Source organism: Leucopleurus acutus (assembly GCF_964270905.1).
Source record: "Leucopleurus acutus genome assembly, chromosome: 8".
NCBI classification, from domain to species: domain Eukaryota; kingdom Metazoa; phylum Chordata; class Mammalia; order Artiodactyla; family Delphinidae; genus Leucopleurus; species Leucopleurus acutus.
Window position 1 is genome coordinate 71,897,507 of NC_139151.1, and position 27,736 is coordinate 71,925,242.

At 43.8% G+C, this 27,736-nt stretch overlaps 1 protein-coding gene across 4 annotated transcripts; it reads right to left on the reverse strand.

Annotated features, from left to right (window-relative positions):
- Positions 1 to 1,180: 1,180 nt before the first annotated feature.
- LOC309965389 (serum amyloid A-2 protein) lies at positions 1,181 to 25,147 on the reverse strand. Of its 4 annotated transcripts, none has more exons than XM_082844864.1 (4): positions 25,042 to 25,147; positions 24,623 to 24,714; positions 1,859 to 1,997; positions 1,181 to 1,468 (listed from the first exon to the last, which is right to left on the reverse strand). In XM_082844864.1, the coding sequence occupies exons 1-4, from the start codon at positions 25,044 to 25,046 to the stop codon at positions 1,306 to 1,308; spliced, it is 399 nt and encodes a 132-aa protein (XP_082700990.1). In that variant the 5' UTR covers positions 25,047 to 25,147; the 3' UTR covers positions 1,181 to 1,305. The 4 variants fall into 4 exon arrangements, with proteins under 4 accessions (XP_082700990.1, XP_082700991.1, XP_082700992.1 ...); XM_082844865.1 differs by lacking the exons at positions 24,623 to 24,714; positions 25,042 to 25,147 and adding exons at positions 4,306 to 4,400; positions 4,971 to 5,073; XM_082844866.1 differs by lacking the exons at positions 24,623 to 24,714; positions 25,042 to 25,147 and adding exons at positions 4,306 to 4,397; positions 4,971 to 4,993.
- Between the last annotated feature and the right edge of the window lie 2,589 nt (positions 25,148 to 27,736).

Sequence of the window (27,736 nt, forward strand, 5' to 3'; positions counted from 1 at the left end):
GGTGGCTGAAAGTTTCTTTCAACTTCACAACTTGTTATTGGTAATATTCTGTAAAGTTATTATTTTTTTTAGCTACCTAGTTTTTAAAATTTATTTATTTATTTATTTATGGCTGCGTTGGGTCTTCGTTACTGTGCATGGGCTTTCTCTAGTTGTGGTGAGTGGGGGCTACTCTTTGTTGCAGTTAGTGGGCTTCTCATTGCAGTGGCTTCTCTTGTTGCAGAGCATGGGCTCTAGGCGTGCGGGCTTCAGTAGTTCTGGCGTGTGGGCTCAGTAGTTGTGGCTCACAGGCTCCAGAGCACGGCTCAGTAGTTGTGGCACACGGGCTTAGTTGCTCCGGGGCATGTGAGATCTTCCCAGACCAGGGCTTGAACCCGTGTCCCCTGCATTGGCAGGCAGATTCTTAACCACTGTACCACCAGGCAAGTCTTGTAAAGTTCTGACTGCTTGAATTTTCCTTCGATTTTCATGGTGTCAAATTTTCCTACTCTCACAGAAAGGATGGGGATATTTTCTACTGGGCAGAATTGTTTGTATAAAAAAACAATCATTTGTTTTCTTGAAGGGTTAAATTGTCTATAGAACCATCTGGGACTGTTGTTTTCTCTGGGGGAAGATTTGATCTTTTACAATAATTATAGAATAATCCAAGTTTTCATTTCTTCTTGAGTCAGTTTTTGTAAGTTGTATTTTTCTAAGAATTTGTTGATTTTTATCAAGTTTTATGCTTTATTGCCAAAGTTGTTCATGGTATTCTTATTATCTTTTCCATGATTTGGAACAGGGAGTTATGGACTGATAATTGGTCCATATAATAGTCCATATATGGTTTATACAGTATAGTCTGTGTTCTGGACATACAGCTGGCCTGCTCTCCACATGGGTGGGTTCCACTCAGCGGATGTGGAGGGTCAACTATACTATGGCATTTTATATGAGGTACTTAGTACTTGCGGATTTTGGTATCTGCAGGCGTCCTGAAACCAATCCCCTGCAGATACCAGTGGATGACTGTGAAGTTTTACCCCAAATTATTACTATTGTTTATTAGTGCGTTATCTCCTTTTTAAAAACTATGATGTTTATTGATCAACCCCATGGTATTAAATAGGCTCATGTTCCCAAGAAGACTGTCATATGCTGTTTCCAAATGCCAAGGACAAATTGGATTTCACAAGCATTTGTTCAACATTTTTATGTGCTCTTCATCAACTATCAAGAACTACAGATACAGAATACAGCAACCTAGCTCAGCACTGTCTCCACTCGCTTGAGCCCTGTCTCCTGAGCAGAGTGAGAGGCAGCTCAGTACTTGTCGGGCAGGCCAGGAGGTCGGAAGTAATTGGGGTCTTTGCCGCTCCGGCCCCATTCATTGGCAAACTGGTCGGCCTTCGAGTCCTCCAGTCCGTGGCCACTGTCTCCAGGCTTAAAACGGTCTGTGAATCTCTGAATATTCTCCCTGGCATCGCTGGAATGGAGGAGGGCAGGTAGGGGTTTACTCCAGGGCTGACGAGCAACAGCCCACCCTCCCCATCTCTCCTCTTTCCAAGGAATCGAGGACTCTGACAGGAGCTAGGAAAGAGGGAATGAAACCTGAGGCTGCCCGGGCTCAGCCCACCTCAGCCCTGCGGGTCCCCTTATGCTGGGTGAACAGCACCCATGGGGGAGGCTTGGGAATCGTCTGTCCCACCAGCCTTGCTCTGCTCTTCAGCCACTCAGACCCCACACAGGACACAGAGGGTGAGGGTGGATAAGAGGAGGAGAGGCCACAGCCCTACAGGAAGTTCTCCAGGGCTTGGCCCCTCCTGGCTGTCCGAGGCTCTCACACCCATCCCTGCATCCTCAGGGCCCCTGGTACCTGATCACTTCAGCAGCCCAGGCGCCCCCAGGTCCCCTTTGGGCAGCGTCATAGTTGCCCCGGGCGTGGAAGTACTTGTCGGAATTTTTGTAATTGGCTTCTTTCATGTCAGAGTAGGCTCGCCACATGTCTTTAGCCCCTGGCAGGAAAAGAAAGTGATGATATGAACATGATCACGTCTCAGCAAAATAGAGAAAGAAAACATTTTCCTCCCACTGGGTCCAGATTTCAGCCTTTGACTAAGCCCTTGGAGATTATTATATTGGCTTGAAATGAATATTCCTTTACTTTTCACTTTCCTGGGTTAATGTTATGAGAATCATACGTGGTGCAAGTTTTACTCTGTTTGATTCCATCCTAAGTCTGTTGGTACTTCGTTTTTGGTTGTGTGTGAAGAGGAGGTCGGATGCTCTTTAAGGGATGTTTGGTTGTACAATGGACCTCTACCTGGAAAGATACAGGAAACCCTCTGACCAGAGGTTGAGAACAAAGGCGATTCTGAGGGAGTTTGCAGACATAGGATGCTCCCAACCTAGTCAAGGGGAGAAATCCATCCCTGTGGACAAAGTGAGGACAACTCGGTCCTGAGTACATCTGAAAGTCCGGGGCATATTTGGACCTGGCCAACTGTCAAAATTCAATCAGCAGGTGATAAACGTGAGTTCCTTAAGACAGCTTTGAAGAAACAGGGTAATCAGATGCAGAAAAAGGGCAACTGACACACCAGCTCTAAATAAAGTTCAGTGTCCTCTCCAATAAAATAGAGGAGTATTGCCTCCCTCAGAGTGGTTACACAGAAGAACTGAGGAAATACAGGTTTAACGGCTAAAACTTTGTAGGTGCTCAGTATACTATGACCTCTCTACTCCTTAGGAAGAGTGGGACAAAAAAAAGAAAAAGAATGAAGATGCGGAGCAGGGAGTTATGGACAGAAGGACTCTGATCAGCTAGAATTAAATGGCAAAGTTAAAAAAAAAACTTATCAGGACAAAGAGAAAAATCCAATGTAGAGTTATAATCAGGGTTTATACGATGACTCTATGAGAAAACTTATCTTCATATTATATATTTGTCATGTTTGGCATTTGGAAAGATAGTTTTGTTGAGAGTTATGACATTCCTGCTATACTTATTCCCACTGAGTTACTGATTTAAATAGATCCTTGAAGTCCAGACTTTCTTAAAAAGTATTTCCAAAATGCCTGGCATATCTTCTCACCTAAGGTCAGCAAAACCAGAGGTACTGTGCACACTTCAGTGTGCATAAAAATCAACTGGGGTGCTTAATAAAGGCCAGATTTCCAGTCTCAACCCCTGGGATTGTGATTCAAGGGAAGGGTTGTGTGTGGCCCCAGGCACCGGCATTCCACAAAGCACCCCAGACCACGGGTGATTCTCATGCACGTGGCCCTAGAACAGCCCTTTGAAAAACACTGACCTAAGGGATGAAAAAATATTTTTAGCTGGGTCTGTGAGAATTTAGATAGAATGGCCAGCAAACTCTTAAAACAATTATTCAGTAACTATCACAGAAAAATAATAACACAAAATAATTTTGTGAAATAAACAAATTTTTGCTACTTCACTCTGGCTAGTGAGGTACATATCTCTTGCTATCAGTTTCTGGCCAGGTCTCAGCCTCAGTAGAACCATTGTCAAGGTAACTCATTGTGCCATTTATGATGGGGAGAGGAGCTCTATCAAGTTGCCTTCTAGAGGCACCACATCCCCACTATTTGCCATTTGCTCAGATACAGAGCAGGACATGTGTTCACAAATCCCTCACTCTCCCACGTGTACTCTTGTCTGGGAGGCATAGAATACCTCGGTTAATAGCAAGGTCTGGGGGAACTCAGTGTCTTGGGTTAAATCCCGCTCTGCTGGAGGACTTTGTTAGGTGTCTTAATTTCTTGGTGCCTCAGTTTCTCTGGTAAGGGATAATGGTACCAACATTGCAGGACTAAAGGATTAAAACCTGAGGATGACAAGGAGTTCACTCATGCATGCGAAGCTCTTAGAACAGTGCCTAGCAGGTATTAAAAGCTCAGGTATTTTAGTTATAATTATTAAGTGGATGGGGAGGGTGAACATTCCCCACCCATTTAATGCACCCATTTCATGGTACCTGAGACTTGGAAATGAGCCATCCCTAGTTGCCCACGAGGGGGCAGCAGAGCCCCACTTGTATTTAGGGAACATGCACCTCCTGAATCCAGATCTCTTCCTCACTCCTGCTGAAAGTTGGGGCCCAAACTCTATGTGACCTCGGGCTTGGGAATCCCAAGGGTGCAAAGCTGGTCAGAAAAACCTGGGGAAGTGCTACCACGGAAACCAAGCTCCTTTTTTTCCCTCTTATGGTCTTTGCCCTGTGGGGATGTGACCTCTGCTCCAGTGAATCCTGGGAGCTGCAGATGCATCCTTCCCCTGACCCATCCTTTGATCCTTACCTTGACCAGCTTCCTTGAGGAATGTACCCCAACTCTGGCTGCTGACGCCCAGGATCAGGAAGCAGAAAATGATGCCCGTGGAAAGCTTCATCCTGCTGCAGGGAGATGAGCAGACACAAACAAGGATGACAGGTCTGGGTTTTTGTTCTTGTTTTTGTTTTGTAATGTGGATACACCCTTGCATTCCAAAAATAAACTCCACTGAATTTTATCTCAATATATAGCCGATAGACAGATAGCATTACAGAGGATCCAGTTCTCATTTCCGTGTGTCTCATTGGAATCCCAATGATTTCCTGTGTGAGGGATTGCAACGGGCTTTTGGTATAAACCATTTCCAGTCCGGTCATCCCCTATCAGCCCTGAAACCCAGCTGCACAGCAAGTTTCCCAAAGGCATTAGGAGTCTGGGCACTATACCTCTCTGTAATATGAGATGAGGTGAACAAGGCACAAGCATTTACAAATGCTTGCTCTACGGATCACTGACTTCGCACAGAAGCAGCATATGGAACCCCTACCCCCCAAGTATTCACAGCTGGTGAATTCTGATTGTCAGAATAGTGGATTCAGGAAGGAAGCAGAGGGCTGGGCTGCAGCACAAGAATGCTGGTGAAGAGAGAGAATCTCCAAAGAGGAAAAATTTGGAAAGTTCTAGCACCTCACCTTTGGCTGTGCCTTCCTGCTGAGGCTCCTGGCAAAGCTGAGCTGCCTGTGCTGCCTGCCTGGGAGATGGAGCTGGTGCTTTATATATTGACACTTGGCTAGAGGAGCAAATGAGAAGACAGGTTTGAACCAAAAGAAAAAAAACCAAACAGGAAAGAAAGAGATTTGGGAAATTCCTCTTGACAGCATTTCAAAACAGCAGCGTTATTCTTCACACACATCTAATTCTCCTGGATTGTGCAATCTGGCAGTTTTCAAGAGTGTAGCAAGTTGGGCTGCTTCTGTCTGTTTCCAGTCTCACTCCTGGTGGGGAAGGGTGTTTTTCCCCACACAATAATGTACTGACATTTGCTATGAAGGGTAATCAATATTAGAAAAAGAGAGTTGATTGCCTAAAGAATGTGAGAATACAGGGCAAAAGGAAGAGCAGTACGGGGCCATTGCAAGGGACAGCTCAGGATGAAGCTGGGACCCCAGGGTACAGGAGTCAGAAAGGAAGGAGATAGAAACCCAGGAAACCTGCGGGTGTAAGTCATCAGGAGGCAGAAGCGCATCGGGGGCGGGAAGGTGGTAAAACGCGCATCGAGCTCGGTTTGCCGGTCTTTAAGTGGTCGCGGCCCCTTGGAGAACGCGACCAGAAGGCAAGGTGGTCCCGGGCTCTCTAGCTTCGCGGTGATTGTAAAGTGCAGACCACTTGCCACGGAACATAGTTGAAACAGAAAATAGGAAGATGGCAGCAAACCCTTCAGGACAAGAGCATTAAAAATTAACCCCAGAGATAGCCTCATCTACCAGAGGGCAGACAGCAGAAGCAAGAAGAACTACTATCCTGTAGCCTGTGGAACAAAAACCACATTCACAGAAATATAGACAAGATGAAAAGGCAGAGGGCTATGTACCAGATGAAGGAACAAGATAAAACCCCAGAAAAACAACTAAATGAAGTGGAGACAGGCAACCTTCCAAAAAAAGAACGCAGAAAAATGATAGTGAAGATGATCCAGGACCTCGGAAAAAGAATGGAGGCAAAGATCGAGAAGATGCAAGAAATGTTTAACAAAGACCTAGAAGAATTAAAGAACAAAGAAACAGAGATGAACAATATAATAACTGAAATGAAAACTACGCTAGAAGGAATCAATAGCAGAATAACTGAGGCAGAAGAACAGATAAGTGACCTGGAAGACAGAATGGTGGAATTCACTGCTGCAAAACAGAATAAAGAAAAAAGAATGAAAAGAAATGAAGGCAGCCTAAGAGACCTCTGGGACAACATTAAACACAACAACATTTGCATTATAGGGGTCCCAGAAGGAGAAGAGAGAGAGAAAGGACCTGAGAAAATATTTGAAGAGATTATAGTCAAAAACTTCCCTAACATGGGAAAGGAAATATCCACCCAAGTCCAGGAAGCGCAGTGAGTCCCATACAGGATAAACCCAAGGAGAAACACACCGAGACACATAGTAATCAAATTGGCAAAATTAAAGACAAAGAAAAACTATTGAAAGCAGCAAGGGAAAAACGACAAATAACATACAAGGGAACTCCCATAAGGTTAACAGCTGATTTCTCAGTAGAAATTCTACAAGCCAGAAGGGAGTGGCATGATATACTTAAAGTGATGAAAGGGAAGAAACTACAACCAAGATTACTCTACCCAGCAAGGATCTCATTCAGATTGGATGGAGAAATCAAAAGCTTTACAGACAAGCAAAAGCTAAGAGAATTCAGCACCACCAAACCAGCTCTACAACAAATGCTAAAGGAACTTCTCTAAGTGGGAAAGACAAGAGACGAAAAGGATCTACAAAAACAAACCCAAAACAATTAATAAAATGGTCATAGGAACATACATATCCATAATTACCTTAAACGTGAATGGATTAAATACTCCAACCGAAAGACACAGGCTTGCTGAATGGATACAAACACAAGACCCATATATTTGCTGTCTACAAGAGACCCACTTCAGACCTAGGGACACATACAGACTGAAAGTGAGGGGATGGAAAAAGATATTCCATGCAAATGGAAATCAAAACAAAGCTGGAGTAGCAATACTCATATCAGATAAAATAGACTTTAAATTAAAGAATGTGACAAGAGACAAGGAAGGACATTACATAATGATCAAGGGATCAATCCAAGAAGAAGATATAACAATTATAACTATATATGCACCCAACATAGGAGCACATCAATACATAAGGCAACTGCTGACAGCTGTAAAAGAGGAAATCAACAGTAACACAATATAGTTGGGGACTTTAACACCTCACTTACACCAATGGACAGATCATCCAAAATGAAAATAAATAAGGAAACAGAAGCTTTAAATGACACAAGAGACCAGATAGATTTAATTGATATTTATAGGACATTCCATCCCAAAACAGCAGATTACACTTTCTTCTCAAGTGCGCATGGAACATTCTCCAGGATAGATCACATCTTGGGTCACAAACCAAGCCTCAGTAAATTTAAGAAAATTGAAAAAACAAATACCACATGATCTCACTTATATGCTGAATCTAAAAAAAATCAAAAGCTGAACTCATGGATACAGAGAACAGATTAATGGTTGCCAGAGTCAGGGAGTGGGAGATGAGTAAAAGGAGTGAAGGGCGTCAAAAGGTACAGACTTCCAGTTATAAAATAATTAAGTCCTGGGGATGTAATGTACAGCATGGCGACTATAGTTAATAATACTGTATTGTGTATTTGAAAGTTGCTAAGAGAATAAATCTTAAAAGTTCTCACCACAAGAAAAAAATTGTAACTATGTGTGTTATCTATACTTCTTGTGGTGATCATTTCACAATACAGTTGTCCCACAGTATCTGCAGAGGATCCATTCCAAGATCCCTGTGGATACCAAAATGCTCAGATGCTGAAGTCCCTTATATAAAATGGCATAGTATTCACACACAACCTAAGCACTTCCTCCCATGTACTTTAAATCATCTCTAGTTTACTTATAATATCTAATACAATGTAAATGCTATGTAAATAGTTGCCAGAGAACAACAAATTCAAGTTCTGCTTTTTGGAACTTTCTGGAAATTTTGGTTTTCAAATATTTTAGATCCAAGTTTGGTTAAGTCCTCCGATTTGAAACTCATGGATATGGAGGGCCGACTCTATATACAAATATCGAATCATTATGTTGTACACATGAAACTAATATAATGTTCTATGTCAATTATATCCCAGCATTAATTAATTGAACATGTTACCTTACAGGGTACAGAAAGAATTCGGCACCATGGACCCTTTCTTTCTCCACTTATTGAGACTACACATCATACAACAACTTCAATTTGATGGGTGAGTATTGAAGAGTACACTGCTACCCCATGTCAAATCATGGCACAGAAAGGGCATCACTTGACTAGTCTCAGCTGTGTCAGACAATACACACACCAACTAAAAAATCAACAAATTATTTGGAAATTACTAGAATGATTTAGGAAACAACGTGTGTATAACCAATTCACTTTGCTGTACACCTGAAACTAACACCACATTGTAAATCAACTATACTTCAAAAAAAATTTTTAAAAAAGAAACAATGTGTGCTATGACCATATCTTTTGTTGAGCAGTTTTAGAATTTATGAATTTTGTTCATTTGAAGGATCAGTGGCAGAATAATTAAACTTAATATATGACTTTACCATCTAAAACTTTTAAAGTATCCCCCCTCTGGAAGCCCCCCGCAAGCAACCCAGGAAACAGGATATCACTAACACCGCAGAAGCCCCTTGTGTCCCACTCTCTGCTGCATGCTTCTCCCTGCCCTTTCTCCAAAGGTAAACTCCTTCCCAAATTTTGTGTTATCATTCCCTTGCTTTTTTTAAAATTGTTTTTTTTAATCACATATGCATATCCATAAACAATATATTTTTAAGGTTTTTCCAGTTTTTGAACTTTCTGTAAATAGATTTCTATTGTATGGATTCACTAGTCATTTGCTTATTTTGGTCAACAATATGTTCTTTAGACATAGGCATGTTGATGACTGTTGCAGTAGTTCTTCCATTTTCAATGCTGAAGACTATTGCCAAGCATGAATGTAACACAGCTTATTTCAACATTTGGGTTTTTTCTGTTTCGCTATTACAGTGTTGCTTCTGGCAATCTTGTGCAAATATTCCAGTACAAGAGTTCAAAAGGTAGAGACCTAGAAGTGAAATAGAATATGATTATGTTGAACCTTAGTTGGTAATACCAAATTATCTTTCCAAAATGGTTATATATATATATTTACAATACATATTTCTATATTTTATATATTTATATTCCCACAAGTAGTGGATACATGGCCCCCTTGCTCCACATCCTAGGCCATATTTGTTTTTTATGTCAAGTTGGTGAGTGATAAATAGTATCACATTGTAGTTTAAATTTGTGTTTTCCTGATTGTCAATGAGATTCCCCATTTTTACATATTGATGAGCCATTTGTACTTTCTCTTCTGTGAAATTTATATTTATTTCCTTTTCCTTTTTTATTGATTAGTAGGAGCTCTTTATATACTTCATATAAAGCCTTTTTGATTATGTATGTTACAAATATCTTCCCCCAGCTTGTGGCTTTTATTTTCATGTTTTCAGTCATTTTCATGGGAGTAATGTATTTGGTTTTATATTTAACAAACTTACGATTCAACAAAATTATAATGTACAGCTATGCACTAATTCTTTTAAAATGCTTTCTTTCCCTTTATTTATCAATGTTTAGAGTAATAAGTTTAATCCCAGCAACTGCAAAGTTGTCTAATAAATTTGCTTTTTTAAAAAGTTTCTTTATGGTATCTTTTGATGAACACTAATGCTTACCTTTGTTGTAGCTTTTTTTCAATTAAGAACCATCTTTTAATGTGGAAAATTATCTTATTCATTCTCTGACAACCAACTTCTATAACTTATTAATGTATTTGCTCAGGGTACAGAATATATATAACCTATGACGTAGCTATCTTTGCAAGCACTGTGGGAAGTAAACTTTAATTTTTCTCTCAACAGAGTTTTCTTAAAAAGCCAGTACTTTTTATTTTTTATTTATTTATTTATTTTTAGGCCATGCTGTGCCTCATGCAGGATGCTAGTTCCCCAGCCAGGGATCAGACCCGTGCCCCCTGCATTGGGAGCTGAGAATCTTAACCGCTGGACTGCCAGGGAAGTCCAAAGCCAGTGCTTTTTAAAAGAGTTTGGTTTGCTTCTTATTTTCACCTGGGAAATCTTTGAAACTTTCAACTTAGTTTCAAAGGTATAGCTGGTAGTCTCTACCCTTTGGAAGTGGATTACCTTCTGGTGTGCTGGAATCAGCTCATACTAGCTCAGGAGAGCTAACTGTTACATTTTCAGGGATTTTGCAAGCCAACTGTTAAGTCTTCGTCTTTTGAAATTAGCTGTGGTGGCAGTATTTACACCATGGAAATTGACAAACACTTAAGTCAGGGTTTTTTTGTTTTGTTTTTTGGTTTTGCGGTACGCGGGCCTCTCACTGTTGTGGCCTCTCCTGTTGCGGAGCACAGGCTCCGGACGCGCAGGCTCAGCGGCCATGGCTCACGGGCCTAGCCGCTCCGCGGCATGTGGGATCTTCCCGGACCGGGGCACGAACCCGTGTCCCCTGAATCGGCAGGCGGACTCTCAACCACTGCGCCACTAGGGAAGCCCAAGTCAGTGTTTTTGTTTTTTCTTCCAGAGAGCCATCTCTTAATTCCCAGCACATGCCTGGGACTACTTCTAATTCCAAGTTCCACAGGTCCTTTCCTTTGTTCTTCTAGGCGCTGACAAACCAATGCTTGAGGCAAGGGCAGCTTCTGCGAATACACAGCTTCAGCACCAGAAAGGCTGGATTCCCCATTCCCTATCCTTCAGTTCACTCAGGGAGATTAAAAGAGATATTACATTCAAACAACTTAAGAAATATTAAATTCTTGTGTACACTCTTGATTATATGACTGCATTTTCTCCCCAAGAAAACAAACATGGGGGGCAAATGCATCCATCAGAAAAGGAAACATTTTTTACACAGCTGCTCTGAGCTTCCTGAGACCAGGACCTACACTTGCCTATATGTTTATCTGGTAGAGGGCAGCAGCTCCCTAATACTGAGGCGAGGCAACCTGCTAGGAGGTGGGTGGTTTCTGCTCTGGGGGGCTTCTCACTCTTCCCATGCTCCAAGAGTGCGGGAAAACACCCTCCACTGGACTGCAAGTGTCATAAAGAAATGACCGACTTCCTAGAATCACACACAAGTCTAACACAACTCACTATCAAACCTAGAAACAGCCATTTAAGAGAACAGATCTACCGCGTTTCTCCTCTCAGTCAACCACTGGTGGCTCACACGTAAGACTGCACCTGCATTCTTCTGGCAGAAGTCACAAGACAGCAATCAACAACAACGACTGGACTTCCCTGGTGGTCCAGTGGTTAAGACTCCATTTTTCCAATGCGGGGTACGTGGGTTTGATCCCTGGTGGGGGAATTGGGATCCTACATGTCACATGGCGCGGCAAGAAAACCCAACAACAATAACTGCAACACAACCAAACCCAATAATTATCCTACCTTTAAACGACTATAGCATTTCTCAGCATAAAAGCTCTTCAGCAGCATTATTCTGAGCTGGTTAGAACCAGTTCACAGAGACAGAGATTCCCTATATAGACCCAAATGAGATTAATCTGAGTTCCCCTTTCCTTGTTCAAATTTGGGCTTAATACAGAGTCACTGTTCTCAGATATTCATATAATCAACTTACTGGTGACACACCGTTTGTTAATTTAGATGAACCAACACCCTCAAGGTTATTTGTTTAAGTAAGCATCCTTTTGATGCAAAGAGACATAGACATCTTTAGGAAAACAAATAAGTATTGATAAGTAGAAGTGGTTGTCAAAGATCTCTCCTCCCAGTATCCTCCACTAAAGCCAGATGGTTTTTCAAGACAGTCTGCTAAAATCTCAGGGGACAGTTAATTCTAAGTTACACAGATTGTTGTAGAAAACCGATAAAGAATGAAGTTGGACAGCCATTTTAAAGAAGCTAGAGTAACTTGGTTCTAAAACAAGAGTGGACAGTACAAGAAAACAATAGTCCCATTTCAATTCCAAAGGTGCAAAAAATTCAAAACACAGCATAGTGTTACCAAACCAAATATGAGTATTAAAGGTGCCTCATAATTGAGTGCGGTTTATTCTTGGAATGCCAACATTACAGAATCAATGTAATTCACCACAATGATAGCTTAAAGGAGAAAATAATATTATCTCAACTGATTTTTAAAAAGCATTTGATAAAGCTGAAGGCATATTTATGGTTGCTTTTTAAAAATCCTTTAGAAAACTACGTATCAAAGTGAAATTTCTTAATTTTATAAGGTTATTTGCCAAAAAGCTACAGCACATATTTTATTTAATGGAAAAACCTTTAATTCATTGCCGTTCAGGATCTGGAATGAGAAAAGGAATGCTACTATCACCACTGTTGTGTAACACAGCTCTGGAAGCCCTGGCCAATGCCACAGAAAATTTCGAAAGTAAGAGATACAAGGATTGGAAAGGCAGAGATGAAACTGTCATATTTGCAGTTAGTATAATCTTCAACCTCAAAAAGCACACAAAATCAACAAACTATAGAATTACTAAGGAAATTTAATAAGGTTGCCCAACACTTGATCCAAAAGCCAAATCATTTCTCCATAGCAGAAATAACAAAATGGAAAATATGATTAATAATAATAAACAATTCATGGTAACAACATAACTATAAAATTCCTAAGGACTGGTTTCACCAGTAATACACAGCACCACAATGGAGATTTCAAACCTCTAACAAACACCTTAAAAGATGATTCAAACAAATGGAGAGAAGTTCCTGGCTCACTGATGGGATGACTTAATATTGTAGACATGTTGATTCTACCACAAATTAATCCACAAATTTAATGCAATTCTAATGAAAATTCCAGTTGAATTTTCCCAGAACTGAAGAAAATTACTCCAAAATTCATATCAAGAAGTAAAGGTTCATGCATACAAAAGTCAATCCTAAAAAAGGAGAATATTAAGAAGAGGCACTTACCATATGAGGTGTTAAGATGTACAGAAGAGCACAGTAAAAAACAGTAGTATTTGCTCAACAAAAGATATATTGACCAATGGAATAGGATAGAGAGTACAGAGCTAGGGTCACACATATAGGACATTAGTATACGATCAAGGAGACATCACAAATCATTGAAGACAGGATGGGTTACTTAATAGTTTTGGAAAGAGAAAAATAAAACTGGATCCTTACCTAATACGTATACAAATGTTCACTCCAGAAGTATTAAATACATAAACATGAAGGTAAAACTATAAAGTTAATAGAAAAGAATATCAAATAATATATTTGTGATGTAGAGATGAGGAAAAAATTCTTAAACAAAACTTCAAATGCGGGCTTCCCTGGTGGCGCAGTGGTTTAGAGTCCGCCTGCCGATGCAGGGGACACAGGTTCGTGCCCCGGTCTGGGAAGATCCCACATGCCGCGGAGCGGCTGGGCCCGTGAGCCATGGCTGCTGAGCCTGCGCGTCTGGAGCCTGTGCTCCGCAATGGGAGAGGCCACAACAGTGAGAGGCCCGCGTACCACAAAAAAAAAAAAAAAAAGAAAAGAAAAAGAAAAAAATAAAACTTCAAAAGCACAAAACACAAGACATAAAATGGTATTTCATTACATGAAAATTAAGAATTTATTTTCAGATAGAGAATGGGAAAAGACAACGTCTAAATTACGGCAAGGGATTAATATTTCAAATATACAAGGAACTTCTGTGAATCATTAAGAAAAAGACGGCAACCCCAATAGAAAAATGGGTGAAAGGTACACAAAAAATAGTTTACAGACAACACACTAGAAGTAATAAGCTCACAGAGGGATGCACAAATCATTAGTAACCAGAAAAATGCAAATGAAACAAGCAGACGTTACATGCATTAGACCAGAAAAAAGATGACATCCGCAATGTGCCATGTATATCAAAAGAGTGATATTGCTGGCGTGCACATCCTTGTTTTCACTGTGAAGTGTCACTCTGCTGTCCAGGAGGGCAGCCCGCCCATATGCCCTCCAACAGTTTTGAGGGTTTCTATAGCTCAGTGCCGTTGCCTTGGCATGACCCAGCTGTCCACTTTTCCAGTCTAAAAGCTTCCATCAAAAAAGAATTTTGCTTCAAATACACAGATTAGTGTCTAAATAATAAATAAAGTATTACAGGGTTGCTCTCACAGGACACAGTGACAATCTCTGATGTCTCTTTTGTTGTTGTTGTTGTTTTAAAAAACTCCTCTGTTAGAAATAACTTTTCTGGATACAGTTTTTGTGATCCTATCTGCTATTCTTGCAGCTCCAGGAGAGAGGGAACATTTTCTATTTCTTATCTTGAGGAGACTTCTTTTGCCAGAGACGAGTAGGGCCTATAGTTTTCAAGGTCAAGTGCTGGAAACACATTGTTTAACACTGAAAGAGATGCAGTCCTGAGAGAAAAAGAAATCATATGGAAAAGAAAAGGTCAGAATAGGATTATTAACAGATGGAATATGGCACATAAAGATTAGGGACATCTGGGCTTCCCTGCTGGCGCAGTGGTTGAGAGTCCGCCTGCCGATGCAGGGGACGCGGGTTCCTGCCCTGCTCAGGGAGGATCCCACATGCCGCGGTAGCGGCTGGGCCCGTGAGCCATGGCTGCTGAGCATGCGCGTCGGGAGCCTGTGCTCGGCAACGGGAGAGGCCGCAGCAGAAAAAAGATTAGGGACATCTTTTTTCCTCTTATCTTCCATTATAAATTTTTTATGTGACTCTGACAGGTTTATCGATTCTTATTTTATAATCGTTGTTCATTTCGGTGCGTTATTTATGTGTACGTATGTGTTTGCACATTTAGTGTTGTTGTGGGGAGGTGTGTGTGTAAAGAGAGAGAGGCATATACAAGTCAACTATATTATAAATGGACATTTGCTGTTTTTCCTTATCTCATCCTTGGAATCCCGATCAGGACAGGAACTGGGTTGTTGGTTTTCTTCATCATCATACTCAGTACCTAGGAAAATGCCTAGACACAGGCAGACTTAATGAATCTTATTGGACAAACATGTCCACTGAAGAAAATCGAAAAATTTAAAATAAGTATAAAAATGAAAATAAAAGCAATACGAATTTCATCAGCCTAGACGGGGCGGGCGCGGTGGTGGGGGTGGGGGACCGGCGTGCAGGAAGAACCTCTGTAGAAACGTCATGTTTCCAATCTATTGTCTCAGTGCATGTAGACATATGAACCCATAAACAAAAACAGGGTGATATAACACTATCGTTTTATGTTCTGCTTTTTCACTCCACAGCTTATCATAATCATTTTTGCATGTTACTACCCTTACCTACCACAGTCAGTGGCAAAGCCGAAGTTCAAATCCAGCCTGTGAAGCCTGGGTGTTTGGATTCTTAGCCGTAGGTTATAGAGTTGACACCTGAACTTGGCAGCCGTTATTAGCACATAAACAAGTAACTGGACAATATATTTTAATTCAATTTCATTAAATACTGATTAGCTTAATAATACCTCTCCAGTGGAATGTTACCCGCATGAGAGCACTGATCTTGTCTATCTCAGATTCCCAGCGCCCAGAACAGTTCCTGCCACATACTGGGGGGATCATTAAATGGGTGTTGAATAGTGAATAAAAGGACGAATGAGTTCTGCAGGCATCTTTACTGGAAGGATAAATTGAGGTTTTTAGAGACTCTTTGTTAGACTATTTTGGACAGTCCCAAGTCCACCCTGCAGAGAATAAAGGATGATCTCAGTGCACTGGCTCCCTCCCAGGTCAGATCGTCCAGGAACTAGGCACGCTGGCCAGCCTGAGTTATTGCCCATTTGTCCAACTCTTTCAGGAAACGTATCAGTGGGTCATTGATGGGCGATTTTGCAACTACGGTTTAAACAGAGTGGTTTGACAGGACTCCACAGGACTTACACACAGGACTTGTGTGTGTAAGCAAAGCACACTGTCCTCAGAGAGGACCTGGGTCTTCTTTCCCATAATTACAGATTTCAAAAAGCAAACCTGGGAAACTAGAGAATGGTGAAAGGGCTCCCTATGCACCCGAGAGTGAAAAACAGGCTGTTGAGTGATGCTTCTTTTCTATCACCCACAGCTGAGGACACAGCGGCTCCAAGAACCCCACATCCTAGAGAGAGCATCCAGGAAGCAGGGCCAGACCTCAGTAAACTCCCAAGGCTGACAAAGAGGCAGCAGTGCCGGCCTCTGCAATCAACACCTCTCCAACCCATTCCACCTCTGGTCCACTTAGGAAACGCCAGAGGAAAGGGAGGGAGAGACGGCAGTGTCGTCAGTCTTGTGGGGAGTGCAGTATTTGTGGAGATAGGTGATTTCCTCACATTGGTTCAGGGTGCCAAGAAGAATAGAAGAATGCCTGTTCAGTTCTCAGCTGGGTGCGTGCTCACTGCAAACACTCCCAGCTCATTCTGGTGCCCCTATCAAAGCAGAAGGGAGTACGGTGAGGGAGTTCTTGAGAGAGTTGACATGTGTAGGAGCCGGTGACTGTTCTGGGGATTTCTAAAAGGTTGGAGCGCCCATGCCAGCAGAGCTTAAAGAGGCAGTGGTGGAGTGTGACTAGGAAGGAGATGGGGTGAGCTCTTTCCCATCTGCCATCTCTGCAGGAAGAGAAGAGGCCCTCAGTCATTCTGGGGTTAGAATAAAGGCAGTGCTGCGCCAGGTGAGGTGACACCTCAGCTAAGGAGGGAGCTTGGAACATGGACCATCATCAGGACCAGTTGTGGATAACCTGCTCCTCTCTGGGGAGGTCCTCCATAGCTGAGGGGCTGGTATGAAGCTGAACCTCACCTCAGGAGCACCCCCATCACACCTGATGATTAATAATAGCTCAAAGCTTATTATTATTTCTTCTCAGTAAATATAGTGAGAGAGAGAGAACTTGCATAGGTTTACATTTATATCTCATAGTTCATCATTTCTAGGACACACATTTCTTGATTATACATTTCTGAAATTAGGATGTGTCTTACATTCACTAATGACCAGGCAGCACTCATGAAATTGTTGTCATTGTCTTAGACTCAGAGAAATACAGTGTGTCCTTTTTCCCCTCCTCTAGTCTCACAGAGTGTTCTCTGCTAACTTGCCCCTCTGATAATCAGCACAGTACTTTGGAAATTCAAAATATTCATTTATTTCTCCCAAGGCTTCTCATCAGCTACCACAACGACTAACAGTTTATTTGCACATGGCGTTCCTCATTTTCATTTCTATGAGGGAGTGTGCACAGTATCGTTGGAGAAAACTGAATATTTTCTATGATGAAGTAAAATTATATCATTTTGGCTGGTGTGAGTATGATATTTGTACAGATTTAGTAGTCACCTCAAAGTGACTCATTACCACATTCTGCAGATCCAAACCACATCCATACTTTCTACAACTCCCAAACCCTCCCCCCAGTTCTGTCCACTTCTGAACAATACTCTTATCAGACTTTATTCATTCATTTCAACAAATATGTATAAAGCAGCTACTATTTGTGAGGCCCTATGACAGGCACTGTGGATACAACGACAACACACAATCAAAGAGACAGGCCTTTGCCCTTGGGTTCCCTACCTACTGGCTCTAAAGACAGACAAGAAAACGGGCGAACGCACTGGAGTGTGACAAGTCCTGGGGACACTCACCTACAGCAAGAGCAGGTACAACCAGATTCCCGCAGGTCCCTGTCGTCCATCTCAAATGTGCTGCATCCCCTGACCCCACTCTCTTCACCCTCATTCCTTTCTCAGAGCCAGAGAAGTTTCTGCTCCCCTTGGGGTTAACCATCCTTTGTGGGTTTGATCCCTCTGCCTCTTGCTTCCCCTTGACTCTGCTCTTATTCCTTCTTCTTTACCTTTCTTATCTCCCTCTTCCTTAGCGCCTTCCTGTTCCTTATAACTAGTCTGACCTTCTTTGAAAGAAAACCTTTCTTGTATTAGTAAAATAAAAGACTAGGTCAATTATTCATTTTCAATAAGCATTTGTTGAGATGCCATTATATGCCAGGTACTGGATATTAGGGGTGAACAAGAGAGAAATGGTCACTTCTCTCACTGATTTTATAATACAAGGGAGGAAGATGGACCAAAAGAAAACCCAAACAAAAATTAGAAGAATAAACCAAAAATTGAGTAAAAGAATCCCACATGTTAAAAATTGGTAAACTGTAAAGAATAACCAGAGTGAGTCAGCCAGGATGACCAGGAAGGCCTCTCTCAAGAAAGAGTGAATTCGGGAGAGCCCCACAGGTGAGACATTCCCATCCTTGTGAAAAGCGAGCAGAGGAGTATGTGGGCAGAGAAAATGTCACCTGCAAACGTCCTGTGCCAAAGAAAATCTTGGTTTGTTGGTGATACTGGAGAGTGGGGAGCTTGGGAAGGGGTGGCATGAGATGCTGCTGGAGGGTGGCCAGGGACAGATCACACTGGGCTTTGTAAGCCATGATAAGCACCTGGATTATATTTTAAGGGACATGAGAATCCATTGAAGGATTTTAAGCAGGGGAGAGAAATGATCTGAGTATAGTTTGTATGCTAGACTGAGAGGTAGGGTAACTACATGCTCTCTTTTGCCCAGGACAGTTCCAGTTTATTCCTGTCATCCAGGTATAATTATCAATAATGTCCCTTTCACAATGGAAAGTGACTTGGCTTAGATGATAAACTATACAGTCACGCTTAAGCAGAGGTGGAAGCCATGAAGATGGGGAGACTACTGAGACAGCTGTTGCAGGAACCCAGGTGAGAACAGGTGTGGCCAGGAGCGTGGAGGTGCACGTGAGACCAAGCTGATGGGCTAGAGATGAATTTTGGAAGTAGAATCACAGGGCTTGCTAGTGGATTGGATGTGGAGGTAAAGGCAAGGGAAGCATCGAGCACATTTCCCAATATCTGGGGTGAGCCACAGACGGAAGAGTCGTGTCATTTGCTGAATTGGAGTGGCCTGGGGGTGAAGAGTTCTGGACGGAGATGAGCGTTTCCTTTGGACAAGCAGAGTGTGAGATCTCTGGAAGCCATCCAATCAGAGGTTTCAGGAGGCCAATCAGATAAACAAGCATGGAGCTTGGAAACCAGGTTCTGAGGGGGAGATATAAGTTTCAGAGGCGTCAGCATGTAGATACTATTAGCTGCGCTTGTTGGGGAGAATACAGAGAAATAAAAAGTGCGAGCCCAGAACCAAGTCTGAGGGACACTTAGAGTTTGGGGAGATGAAAAGACCCAGCTAAGGAGATAAAGGAAAACTGAAGGGAAGCAAAAGGAGAGTGTGGTACTATGAAGCCAAGAGAGAACCTTCCAGGAAGGAGGGAGAGGACAACTGTGCTGAGCATGGCTCAGAGGCCTCCTGATAGGAGGAGAGAAACATGTCAGTTGTTTTGGCAACATGGAGGTCAGTGGTGACCAGAGCTGTTTTGCTGAGTGGTGGGGACAGAGGACAGGCTGGTGTGGGTTCAAGTGTGAGTCAGAAGCGAGGAATCAGAAAGTGCAGATGGGCAGGTTTTCAACAAGTCTGACTATAAAGAGGAAGAGGAAAACGTGCAAGAGTGAAGAGTGATGTGGATTGAACGCAGGGTTTTCAATGTGGTGCTTTATTGGGAAAGCTGTTACTGACTGTCTGGACTCTGCAAGGTTTTGCCCATGTGAGGAACAAGCACATTTTCCTCCCTGGTGTGAGTGTCACTGCGTGTCCTGTGCAAGAGAAGAGCACCACAGGAGCTGGGCAGAAGGAAAGCACAAACCAGGAAGTGTTTGTGTCCTACAACGTCCCTCCTGCGCCCTGAAAGGACAGAGATTAACACCGTGCCCAGCTGGCACAGGAGAAATGTTTACCAGTTCCAGTATCACAAGCGGGGCAAAGAAGGGTGGACGTGGAGCTCAGAGTAAATAAACTGATAACCGGCACACACTTCTACTCTGAAAGTGGGATTCAGGAGCACTCCTAAGGGGAGACGATTCATGATGAAATGATCCCTGTAGGGGAAAGACAAGTTTAACTTCCTTGTCAAGGAGGAAGAAAAAGTGTGTCTGTAAGGTAGTTAGTCACAGGAGAACTTTCTCATACAGTTCCCATCAGAAGGCACTGTCAGAGGTGTACGTAGAGGCTGTGTCTCAGAAAAGTGAGTCTAACAAAATAAAGCAGGAGCAGGGTAACAGGGATTAGGGAGTGTGGTGGCAGATTGGCTGGCAAGAACAGGCTCAAAGCACTGCTGAGTTTAGGGCTCTAGTGGTAAAGTCTCAACAGACCCCAGGTTGTAAGGAGACTCCTGTTATGAGAATGTTCACTATTAGATTTCTATCCCAGGTACTGAAGGTATAGAATTTGCAAAATGAGGGGAAAGAAAGGAAAAGTAGGAGAAAGGATGACTTGAAAGTTTAGATAAAGCAAGTTCTCCAAATTATTGTAAATAGGAAAAATTTAATAATCAGCCTTTTTATTACTTGAAATAAAAGTTGGATACAGAAGTCTATTCACCATTCTTTTTTCTTTTTTTTTTTTTTTGGCTGCATTGGGTCTTCGTTGTTGCACGCGGGCTTTCTCTAGTTGCGGCGAGCGGGGGCTACTCTTCGTTGCGGTGCGTGGGCTTCTCATTGCGGTGGCTTCTCTTGCTGCGGAGCACGGGCTCTAGGCGCACGGGCTTCTGTAGTTGTGGCGTGTGGGATCAGCAGTTGTGGCTTGCGGGCTCTAGAGCGCAGGCTCGGTAGTTGTGGTGCACAGGCTTAGTTGCTTTGCGACATGTGGGATCTTCCCGGACTAGGGCTCGAACCCGTGTCCCCTGCATTGGCAGGTGGATTCTTAACCACTGTGCCACCACAGAAGCCCCTGTTCCCCACTCTTTAAAGTGTTAGATCATTTTACTTCTTGGAATCTGTAATCTGAAAAAACCAAACACCAAAACCAAATTTTTATCCAAGGAAGAAGGTTATTGGTTTCTCTAGGAATTTGTGATTTATAGAGTCACTCATAATTCCTGTGCTCTAACAGGCCCAAACCCCTTTTATTAGACACTGTTTTCCTCAGTAAGAAGTAACATGCTGGGACTTCCGTGGCAGTCCAGTGGTTAAGACTTGGAGCTCTCACTGCCGTGGGCCTGGGTTCAATCCCTGGGGGAAGAACTAAGATCCCACAAGCCATGCGGCATGACTGGAAAAAGAGTAACATGCTACTGGCTTTCCTCTGTTGGGAAGGGTCCAGGGAGGGAAAATGACTTCTTCTCAAGGACCTGATACATATCCAATGCAATACAAAACCTCCTGATACTTAATCTTGATGGCGTCCCTATGCCTCCGTTTCTGGACATGTTTATTCCTGGACACTTGCATCAGGCAAGGAATATAGAGTGAAGGGAGACAGCGTTGGAGGCACTTCTGGATGGCACAGACAGAAATTGGTTCATAGATGGATTTGTAGGTGTTGCTGAGAAATGAACAGAAGATCAAGGTGCAGCTGCTGGAGCAGGATTCCACGATCCAGTCGTCCCGAGGCTGTGTCCCCTGCCCGCACACAGACACCACTGAGGACGCACTAAGGGCACTAGACCCCAGGGCAGAGAAGCTGACAGGACCCAACTGCCAGGGAGTGAAGAGGCCTGAATACAGAAGGGCCTAGAAAGAGCACCACAGTAACCAGAGGGGCCTGGAGGGGAGCGGGTCTGATTAGGGGAAGGGGTGGAGCAGGGTGTCTGCCCTGTATGATGCTGAGATTGTGGCCCTGACACCCAAGACACAGGCACAGACTCGGTCTTCATGTGGGTGTCCAGCCATCACCCCTTGGGAACAAACAGGCTGTCCTTATATCAAAGAATAATACACGGTTTTCAACATTCAATCTCTTAAGCATTTATTAGATCTGCTGGCTTCCGTGGACAGAGAACTCACAAGCTCAGCGTCCCTGCCCTTGGGGGCTCACAGCCCCGTCGTCTCCTGAGCAGAGTGAGAGGCAGCTCAGTACTTGTTGGGCAGGCCAGGAGGTCGGAAGTAATTGGGGTCTTTGCCGCTCCGGCCCCATCTATTGGCAAACTGGTCGGCCTCCGAGTCCTCCCGTCCGTGGCCACTGTCTCCATGCTTAAAAAGGTCTGTGACTCTCTGAATATTCTCCCTGGCATCGCTGGAATGGAGGAGGGCAGGTAGGGGATTACTCCAGGGCTGACGAGCAACAGCCCACCCTCCCCATCTCTCCTCTTTCCAAGGAATCGAGGACTCTGACAGGAGCTAGGAAAGAGGGAACGAAGCCTGAGGCTGCCCGGGCTCAGCCCACCTCAGCCCTGCAGGTCCCCTTATGCTGGGTGAACAGCACCCATGGGGGAGGCTTGGGAATCGTCTGTCCCACCAGCCTTGCTCTGCTCTTCAGCCACTCAGACCCCACACAGGACACAGAGGGTGAGGGTGGATAAGAGGAGGAGAGGCCACAGCCCTACAGGAAGTTCTCCAGGGCTTGGCCCCTCCTGGCTGTCCGAGGCTCTCACACCCATCCCTGCATCCTCAGGGCCCCTGGTACCTGATCACTTCAGCAGCCCAGACGCCCCCAGGTCCCCTTTGGGCAGCGTCATAGTTGCCCCGGGCATGGAAATACTTGTCGGAATTTTTGTAATTGGCTTCTATCATGTCAGAGTAGGCTCGCTGCATGTCTTTAGCCCCTGGGAGGAAAGCACATAGAGAAAGGATTATCAGGTGGACAGAAAACTGTGACACACCTTAGGGAAGAATCAAGGAATGAAAAATCTTCCACTGACTCAATTTCATCCTGTGGCTATAGCACCGTGAGTGCCATAGATTGAGCAGAGCATTCTTTGTGTCTAGTTTCCTGCTCCTGGTAACTCGAATGAGAGTCGTTATGGGGGGAGGGGCACAGCTGCGTTGGACCTGGTTGTCGGGCCCCTACGATGCTGTCTCTGGACTGCATCTCACTTAGGGCTCTATGTGATACGTTTAAGGAGAGAAGGGAGCTATCTTTATAGGGCAGGATTCCTCAGCTTCATACTATTGACATTTTAAGCCAGATAATTCTTTGCTGTTCAGGGCTGTCCTGGGTATTGTAACACGTTTAACAGCATCCCTCACTTTTACCCACTAACGGGCAACCTATTCCCCAAGTGGGACAACCAAAAGTGTTTCCAAACATTGCCAGACATCTCCAGGACACAAAATTGCCCTTGGCCCCGAACCACTGTTATAAAAGGAAGCCGCATAGGATGAGATCCAGGGGATTTGGGTGAGTGAGGAGGTGACCTGGAGGACAGATTCTGAGAAAGGGGCAGACATGCAGCACCTCTGCCCTGACGCCTAAGAAATGTATTCCTGCTGCGCGAATGCGCTGAATGTGACTTGATTCCCCTACCTGTTAGGACGTGAATGGCATCCTGAGGACTTTCTAGTGGACGGTATTGATGATGTGGGCTGCCTGAGGAAGCAAGCCCTCGAGCAGTGGGTCTTTGCCTCAGCCTGGTTACACCTTCCAATCAGCTGGGGAGGTACTGAAAGTCCCCTGAGACCTACCTCACAGCCCAGGCCACTTACCTCACACTCTCTGGGGTGGGTCTCAGGCATCAATAGTTTTCACTGCTCCCCAGGTGAATCCAACATGCAGCTGAGATTGATAAGCCCCCAGCTTGAGGGAGTGGCACGGGACAAGTCTGCCCAGCAAGAGCTGTGGCCTCGTGCACAGCTGGGTTCAAACTTCTGTCCTGCCACCTGCTGACTGGCACTTAGTCCCTGGGCAGCAGACTCGGCTGCTCTCAGCCTCGGTTTTCTCCCCTTCAGATGGGGGGAGATGCCTCCCTCACGGAGGTATTCTGCAGGTAAGTAGGTGACCACCTGTCCCAGCCTAACCAGAACTGCACCTGTTTTCCTGGAACTGCCCCAGTTAGCGTTGAAAGTGTCCTGGAAAAGTCCTCAGACCTGGGCAAAGCAGGAGAGTTGGTCACCCTGAAGTGCATATAAGGGCCGAGTTCCTACCGGAAGCTTGAGATATGTTATTAGGTTCCCCAGCCCGGTCGCACACGGGTTTTTTTGTCAGTTAAAAGGCTATAAAAGGGTAGGAAACAGACTGAACCAGGGACAGTGTCACTGAGTATAGGAAGCAGGAGCAAGAGCTAAGCTGAAGGTCCCTGAATTATCCAATTAGGAAATGGAAGGTAAGAAGGAAGAGAAGAGGAAGAGAGGAAGGAAGGAAGGAAGAGGGAAAGGGAGGGAGGAAGGGAGAAGGGAGTGGAGGGAGAGAAGAAGAGAGGGGAAATAGATGGATAGCTTCCATCCTCCTTCATGCAATTGGTCTGAGGGAAATGCTGTACCATTTCAAGACTTATTTTATGTCTTCCATTCAAACTTCCGTTTCAGCTGGGAATGATGACTGTTCTTTCTCTAGTGACTGATTGACATAAATCCTGTGGTTTTCAATCTGTCTGAAAAAAAGCTCCCCAAACACCTGGCACATTCTACCACATAGGGCAGCACCGCCTAAGACAGTAGCTCCAACCCTTAAGAGCGCTCATGGTGAATCCCAGAGGCCCATGGGTGTCATCCCCCCTCCACCAGCCTTACCTTCATAAGCCTCACCAAGGAAGGAAAACCATCGGCTGTGGACTCCCAGCACCAAGGAGCAGAGAATGAGGCCTGTGAAAAGCTTCATTGTGCTGAAATGAAAGGAGAGGGTCAGGGAGACACGGACAAGCCTTGTACACCCACTTTGGGATTTGTATGTCGAGGAGAGCCCGGCTGTTCTTTCCACTTGTTCTCATTAGACTCTCAGTGGTCCACCTAGGCAATATTGCAGTAGGACCTCACTCGGAGCCACTAGCCCTCAGCTCTGAACCCACCAACCCTGAACCCAAGCCTGTCTAAGAGGTCACCAAGGTGTCTATGGTGGAAGAAGAGAGCAGCTGGGACGTAGCTGTGTCTTGCTAAAGCAGCCTGTAATTAATCAAAAAGCATTTCCCATGCACCACGCTGCCAGCACTGACCTCATTCAGCACAAATACAGAAGAGAAGAATTAAAGTAAGTGTTTTCAAAGAAATCACTCCTTGGAGAACTTTCTCACCTGAACCCGGTGGAGCAGACCTGCTGGGGACAGGTGGCTGCATTTATACTGAGCCATCCCTGCTGGGGTCATGGGGTGAGAAGGAAAGCTGGACTGGTGCCTGGGGGAGAGTCCCTGCAGGTCATTTCTCCTACAAAACTGCAAAGGGTAACTTACTGGAGACCAGTGGCTGTCCTCATCCACAGGTCATATTCCGCATTGTGCAACCCTGAGAAAACAGCAAGGCCTGTTCTGCCTGGTGGCCACTGTCAGGGGTGGAGGGGCTGAGGCCTGGGCCACCTGGGCTGTGGAGAAGAGGGTGTGGAGCTCCAGGAAGGAGGCCCCCAGGCTGCTGGCAGGTGTGTGGTTAGAGGATACTCCTCCAGCCTGGACCTTGCTTTCCTGGTCGTTTCCTCAGGATGGTCCCTTCTGGACCAGACAGCCGATGTGTCAGAAATTAAATCCTTTGAACTCCCGTGTAAAGCTCTTGAGCTTCAAAACTGACAGGCCACCCCACTGAATGTCGTGGGTGCCCCGAGCACTTTCCACCACTCTGTGTACCTGTGCTGAGCTCTCCGCTCCAGGGCAGAGAAAGCCCTCTCAGCCTCTCAGCCATGCATTTCATATGGGTCAGCACCTATCATGACAACAAAAAAGAGAGGTATTATAAAATAATGAGAGGCTTTTTGACTTGATAAAGGTTAAATACCAATCATCTATAGCAGCAGTTCTCACAGTGTGTTCTAGGGAAACCTGAGGGTCTCTTAAGACCCTTTCAGGGGAGTCTGTGGGATCCAAACTATTTTCACAGTAGCACTAAGATATTCTTTTCCTTTTTCATTCTCATTTTTTTCATGAGTGTCCTGGGTATGAAATGTTCATTGATATGGTTTGAGATTTCTGCATTGCAACTGACCTTTAAGAAACTACCACTTGTCAAGTTTTGGTATCGTATCAAAGAATTGCCTGAATTATCTTAAAATGCTATTAAAATGCTCTCCTGTTTTCTACCTATATGTTATATCTGTGTGATGTTGAATTTTTTTGTATACTTCAACCCAAATAATGTATTGTGACAGATTGAGTGCAGGATCAGATGTGAGAATCCAGCTATCTTCTATTAAGCTAGATATTTAAAGTTTTTCAAAAATGTAAAGGTACTATATTTGTTATTAATCTTTTTCTTTTGGAAAAAGATTATTTTCATTAAAATATATTATTTATGTTAACATAATGGATTTATTATTGTGTTTTTATTATTCATTTATTTATTTGACCATTTTTTAGACACTCTGCAAAGGGTTTTCCATAAATTAACTCAGTCCTCATAAAACTTCATAACAGCACAATATATTATTGTGTTTTTAAATGCTCAAACATTTTTTCTTTCCAGTGTGTTAAATCCTGATAGAGTCAGGATAAATTAAATTTCTTTGAGGTCCTCAATAATTTTTCAGAGTATAATGGGACCCTGAGACGCGAAGCTTGAGAATCATTGCTCTACAGCAAATTTATGTGTAAAGAAGACACTTTAGGTGCATTCCCAAGAAGGCCAAGAAGGAGACATGGGTGTCCTCTTAGAATCACCTCAGTTTCACATTCTCCTAGAGGACCTGTCCATTGCTAAGACAAGAAACATGAGGAGGATAAGAAATGGAAGAGAAGAAATGAAACTATCATTATTTCTAAATGATGCAAGCTTTTACGTAGAGAGCCCATCAGAATCAAATGGCACACTATTGAAGCCATTAAGAGAATTCAGTGAGATTGCCATGTTTCGCATAAAAATTCAATTGTGTGTCTCTACACCAATTCTTTTTGTGTTGTTTTTTTGGCTGCGTTGGGTCTTTGTTGCTGCCCGCGGGCTTTCTCTAGTTGCAGCGAGCTGAGGCTACTCTTCAATGCGGTGAATAGGCTTCTCACTGCGGTGGCTTCTCTTGTTGTGGAGCACAGGCTCTAGGTGTGCAGGCTTCAGTAGCTGTGGCTCGCGGGCTCAGTAATTGTATCTCACGGGCTCTAGAGCACAGGCTCAGTAGTTGTGGCACATGGGCTTAGTTGCTCCACAGCATATGGGATCTTCCCGGACCAGGGCTCAAACCCGTGTCTCCTGCATTGGCAGGCGGATTACTGACCACTGCGCCACCAGGGAAGTCCCAACACCAATTCTTAACAGTTAAAAAAATACAATACAAAATACTACCAAAAACATTAACTATCTAGGGAAAACTTTAATAATACACAAATATTTACAGAGAAAATTTAAGTTTGTTAAAGGATAAAAAGTGGGGGATGTATGTCATGTTCATGGAGAGGATGTTTTGACTTAGTAAAGATATCAGTTCTCCTTGGATTAATTTATAAATTCAGTGCAATGCTAATCAAAATTCCCAGTGGAATTCTTTTAGGGACACAACAGATTTATGTTTTATGGATGAATAAAGGTCCCTGAATAAGTAAGTTAAAAAATATAAGGGCCTAGGGGAGACATACGCTGGTCTCTAAGATGCGTGATCTTGGGATTTACCCCAAGGGGGGAGACAACTGTGATGGGAAGGCCAACAGATCGGGAGACAACTGCCATGAAAAAGAAGTTTGTTACTCACAGATCCCCAAAGAAGGGGGCACATCACACCAAGGG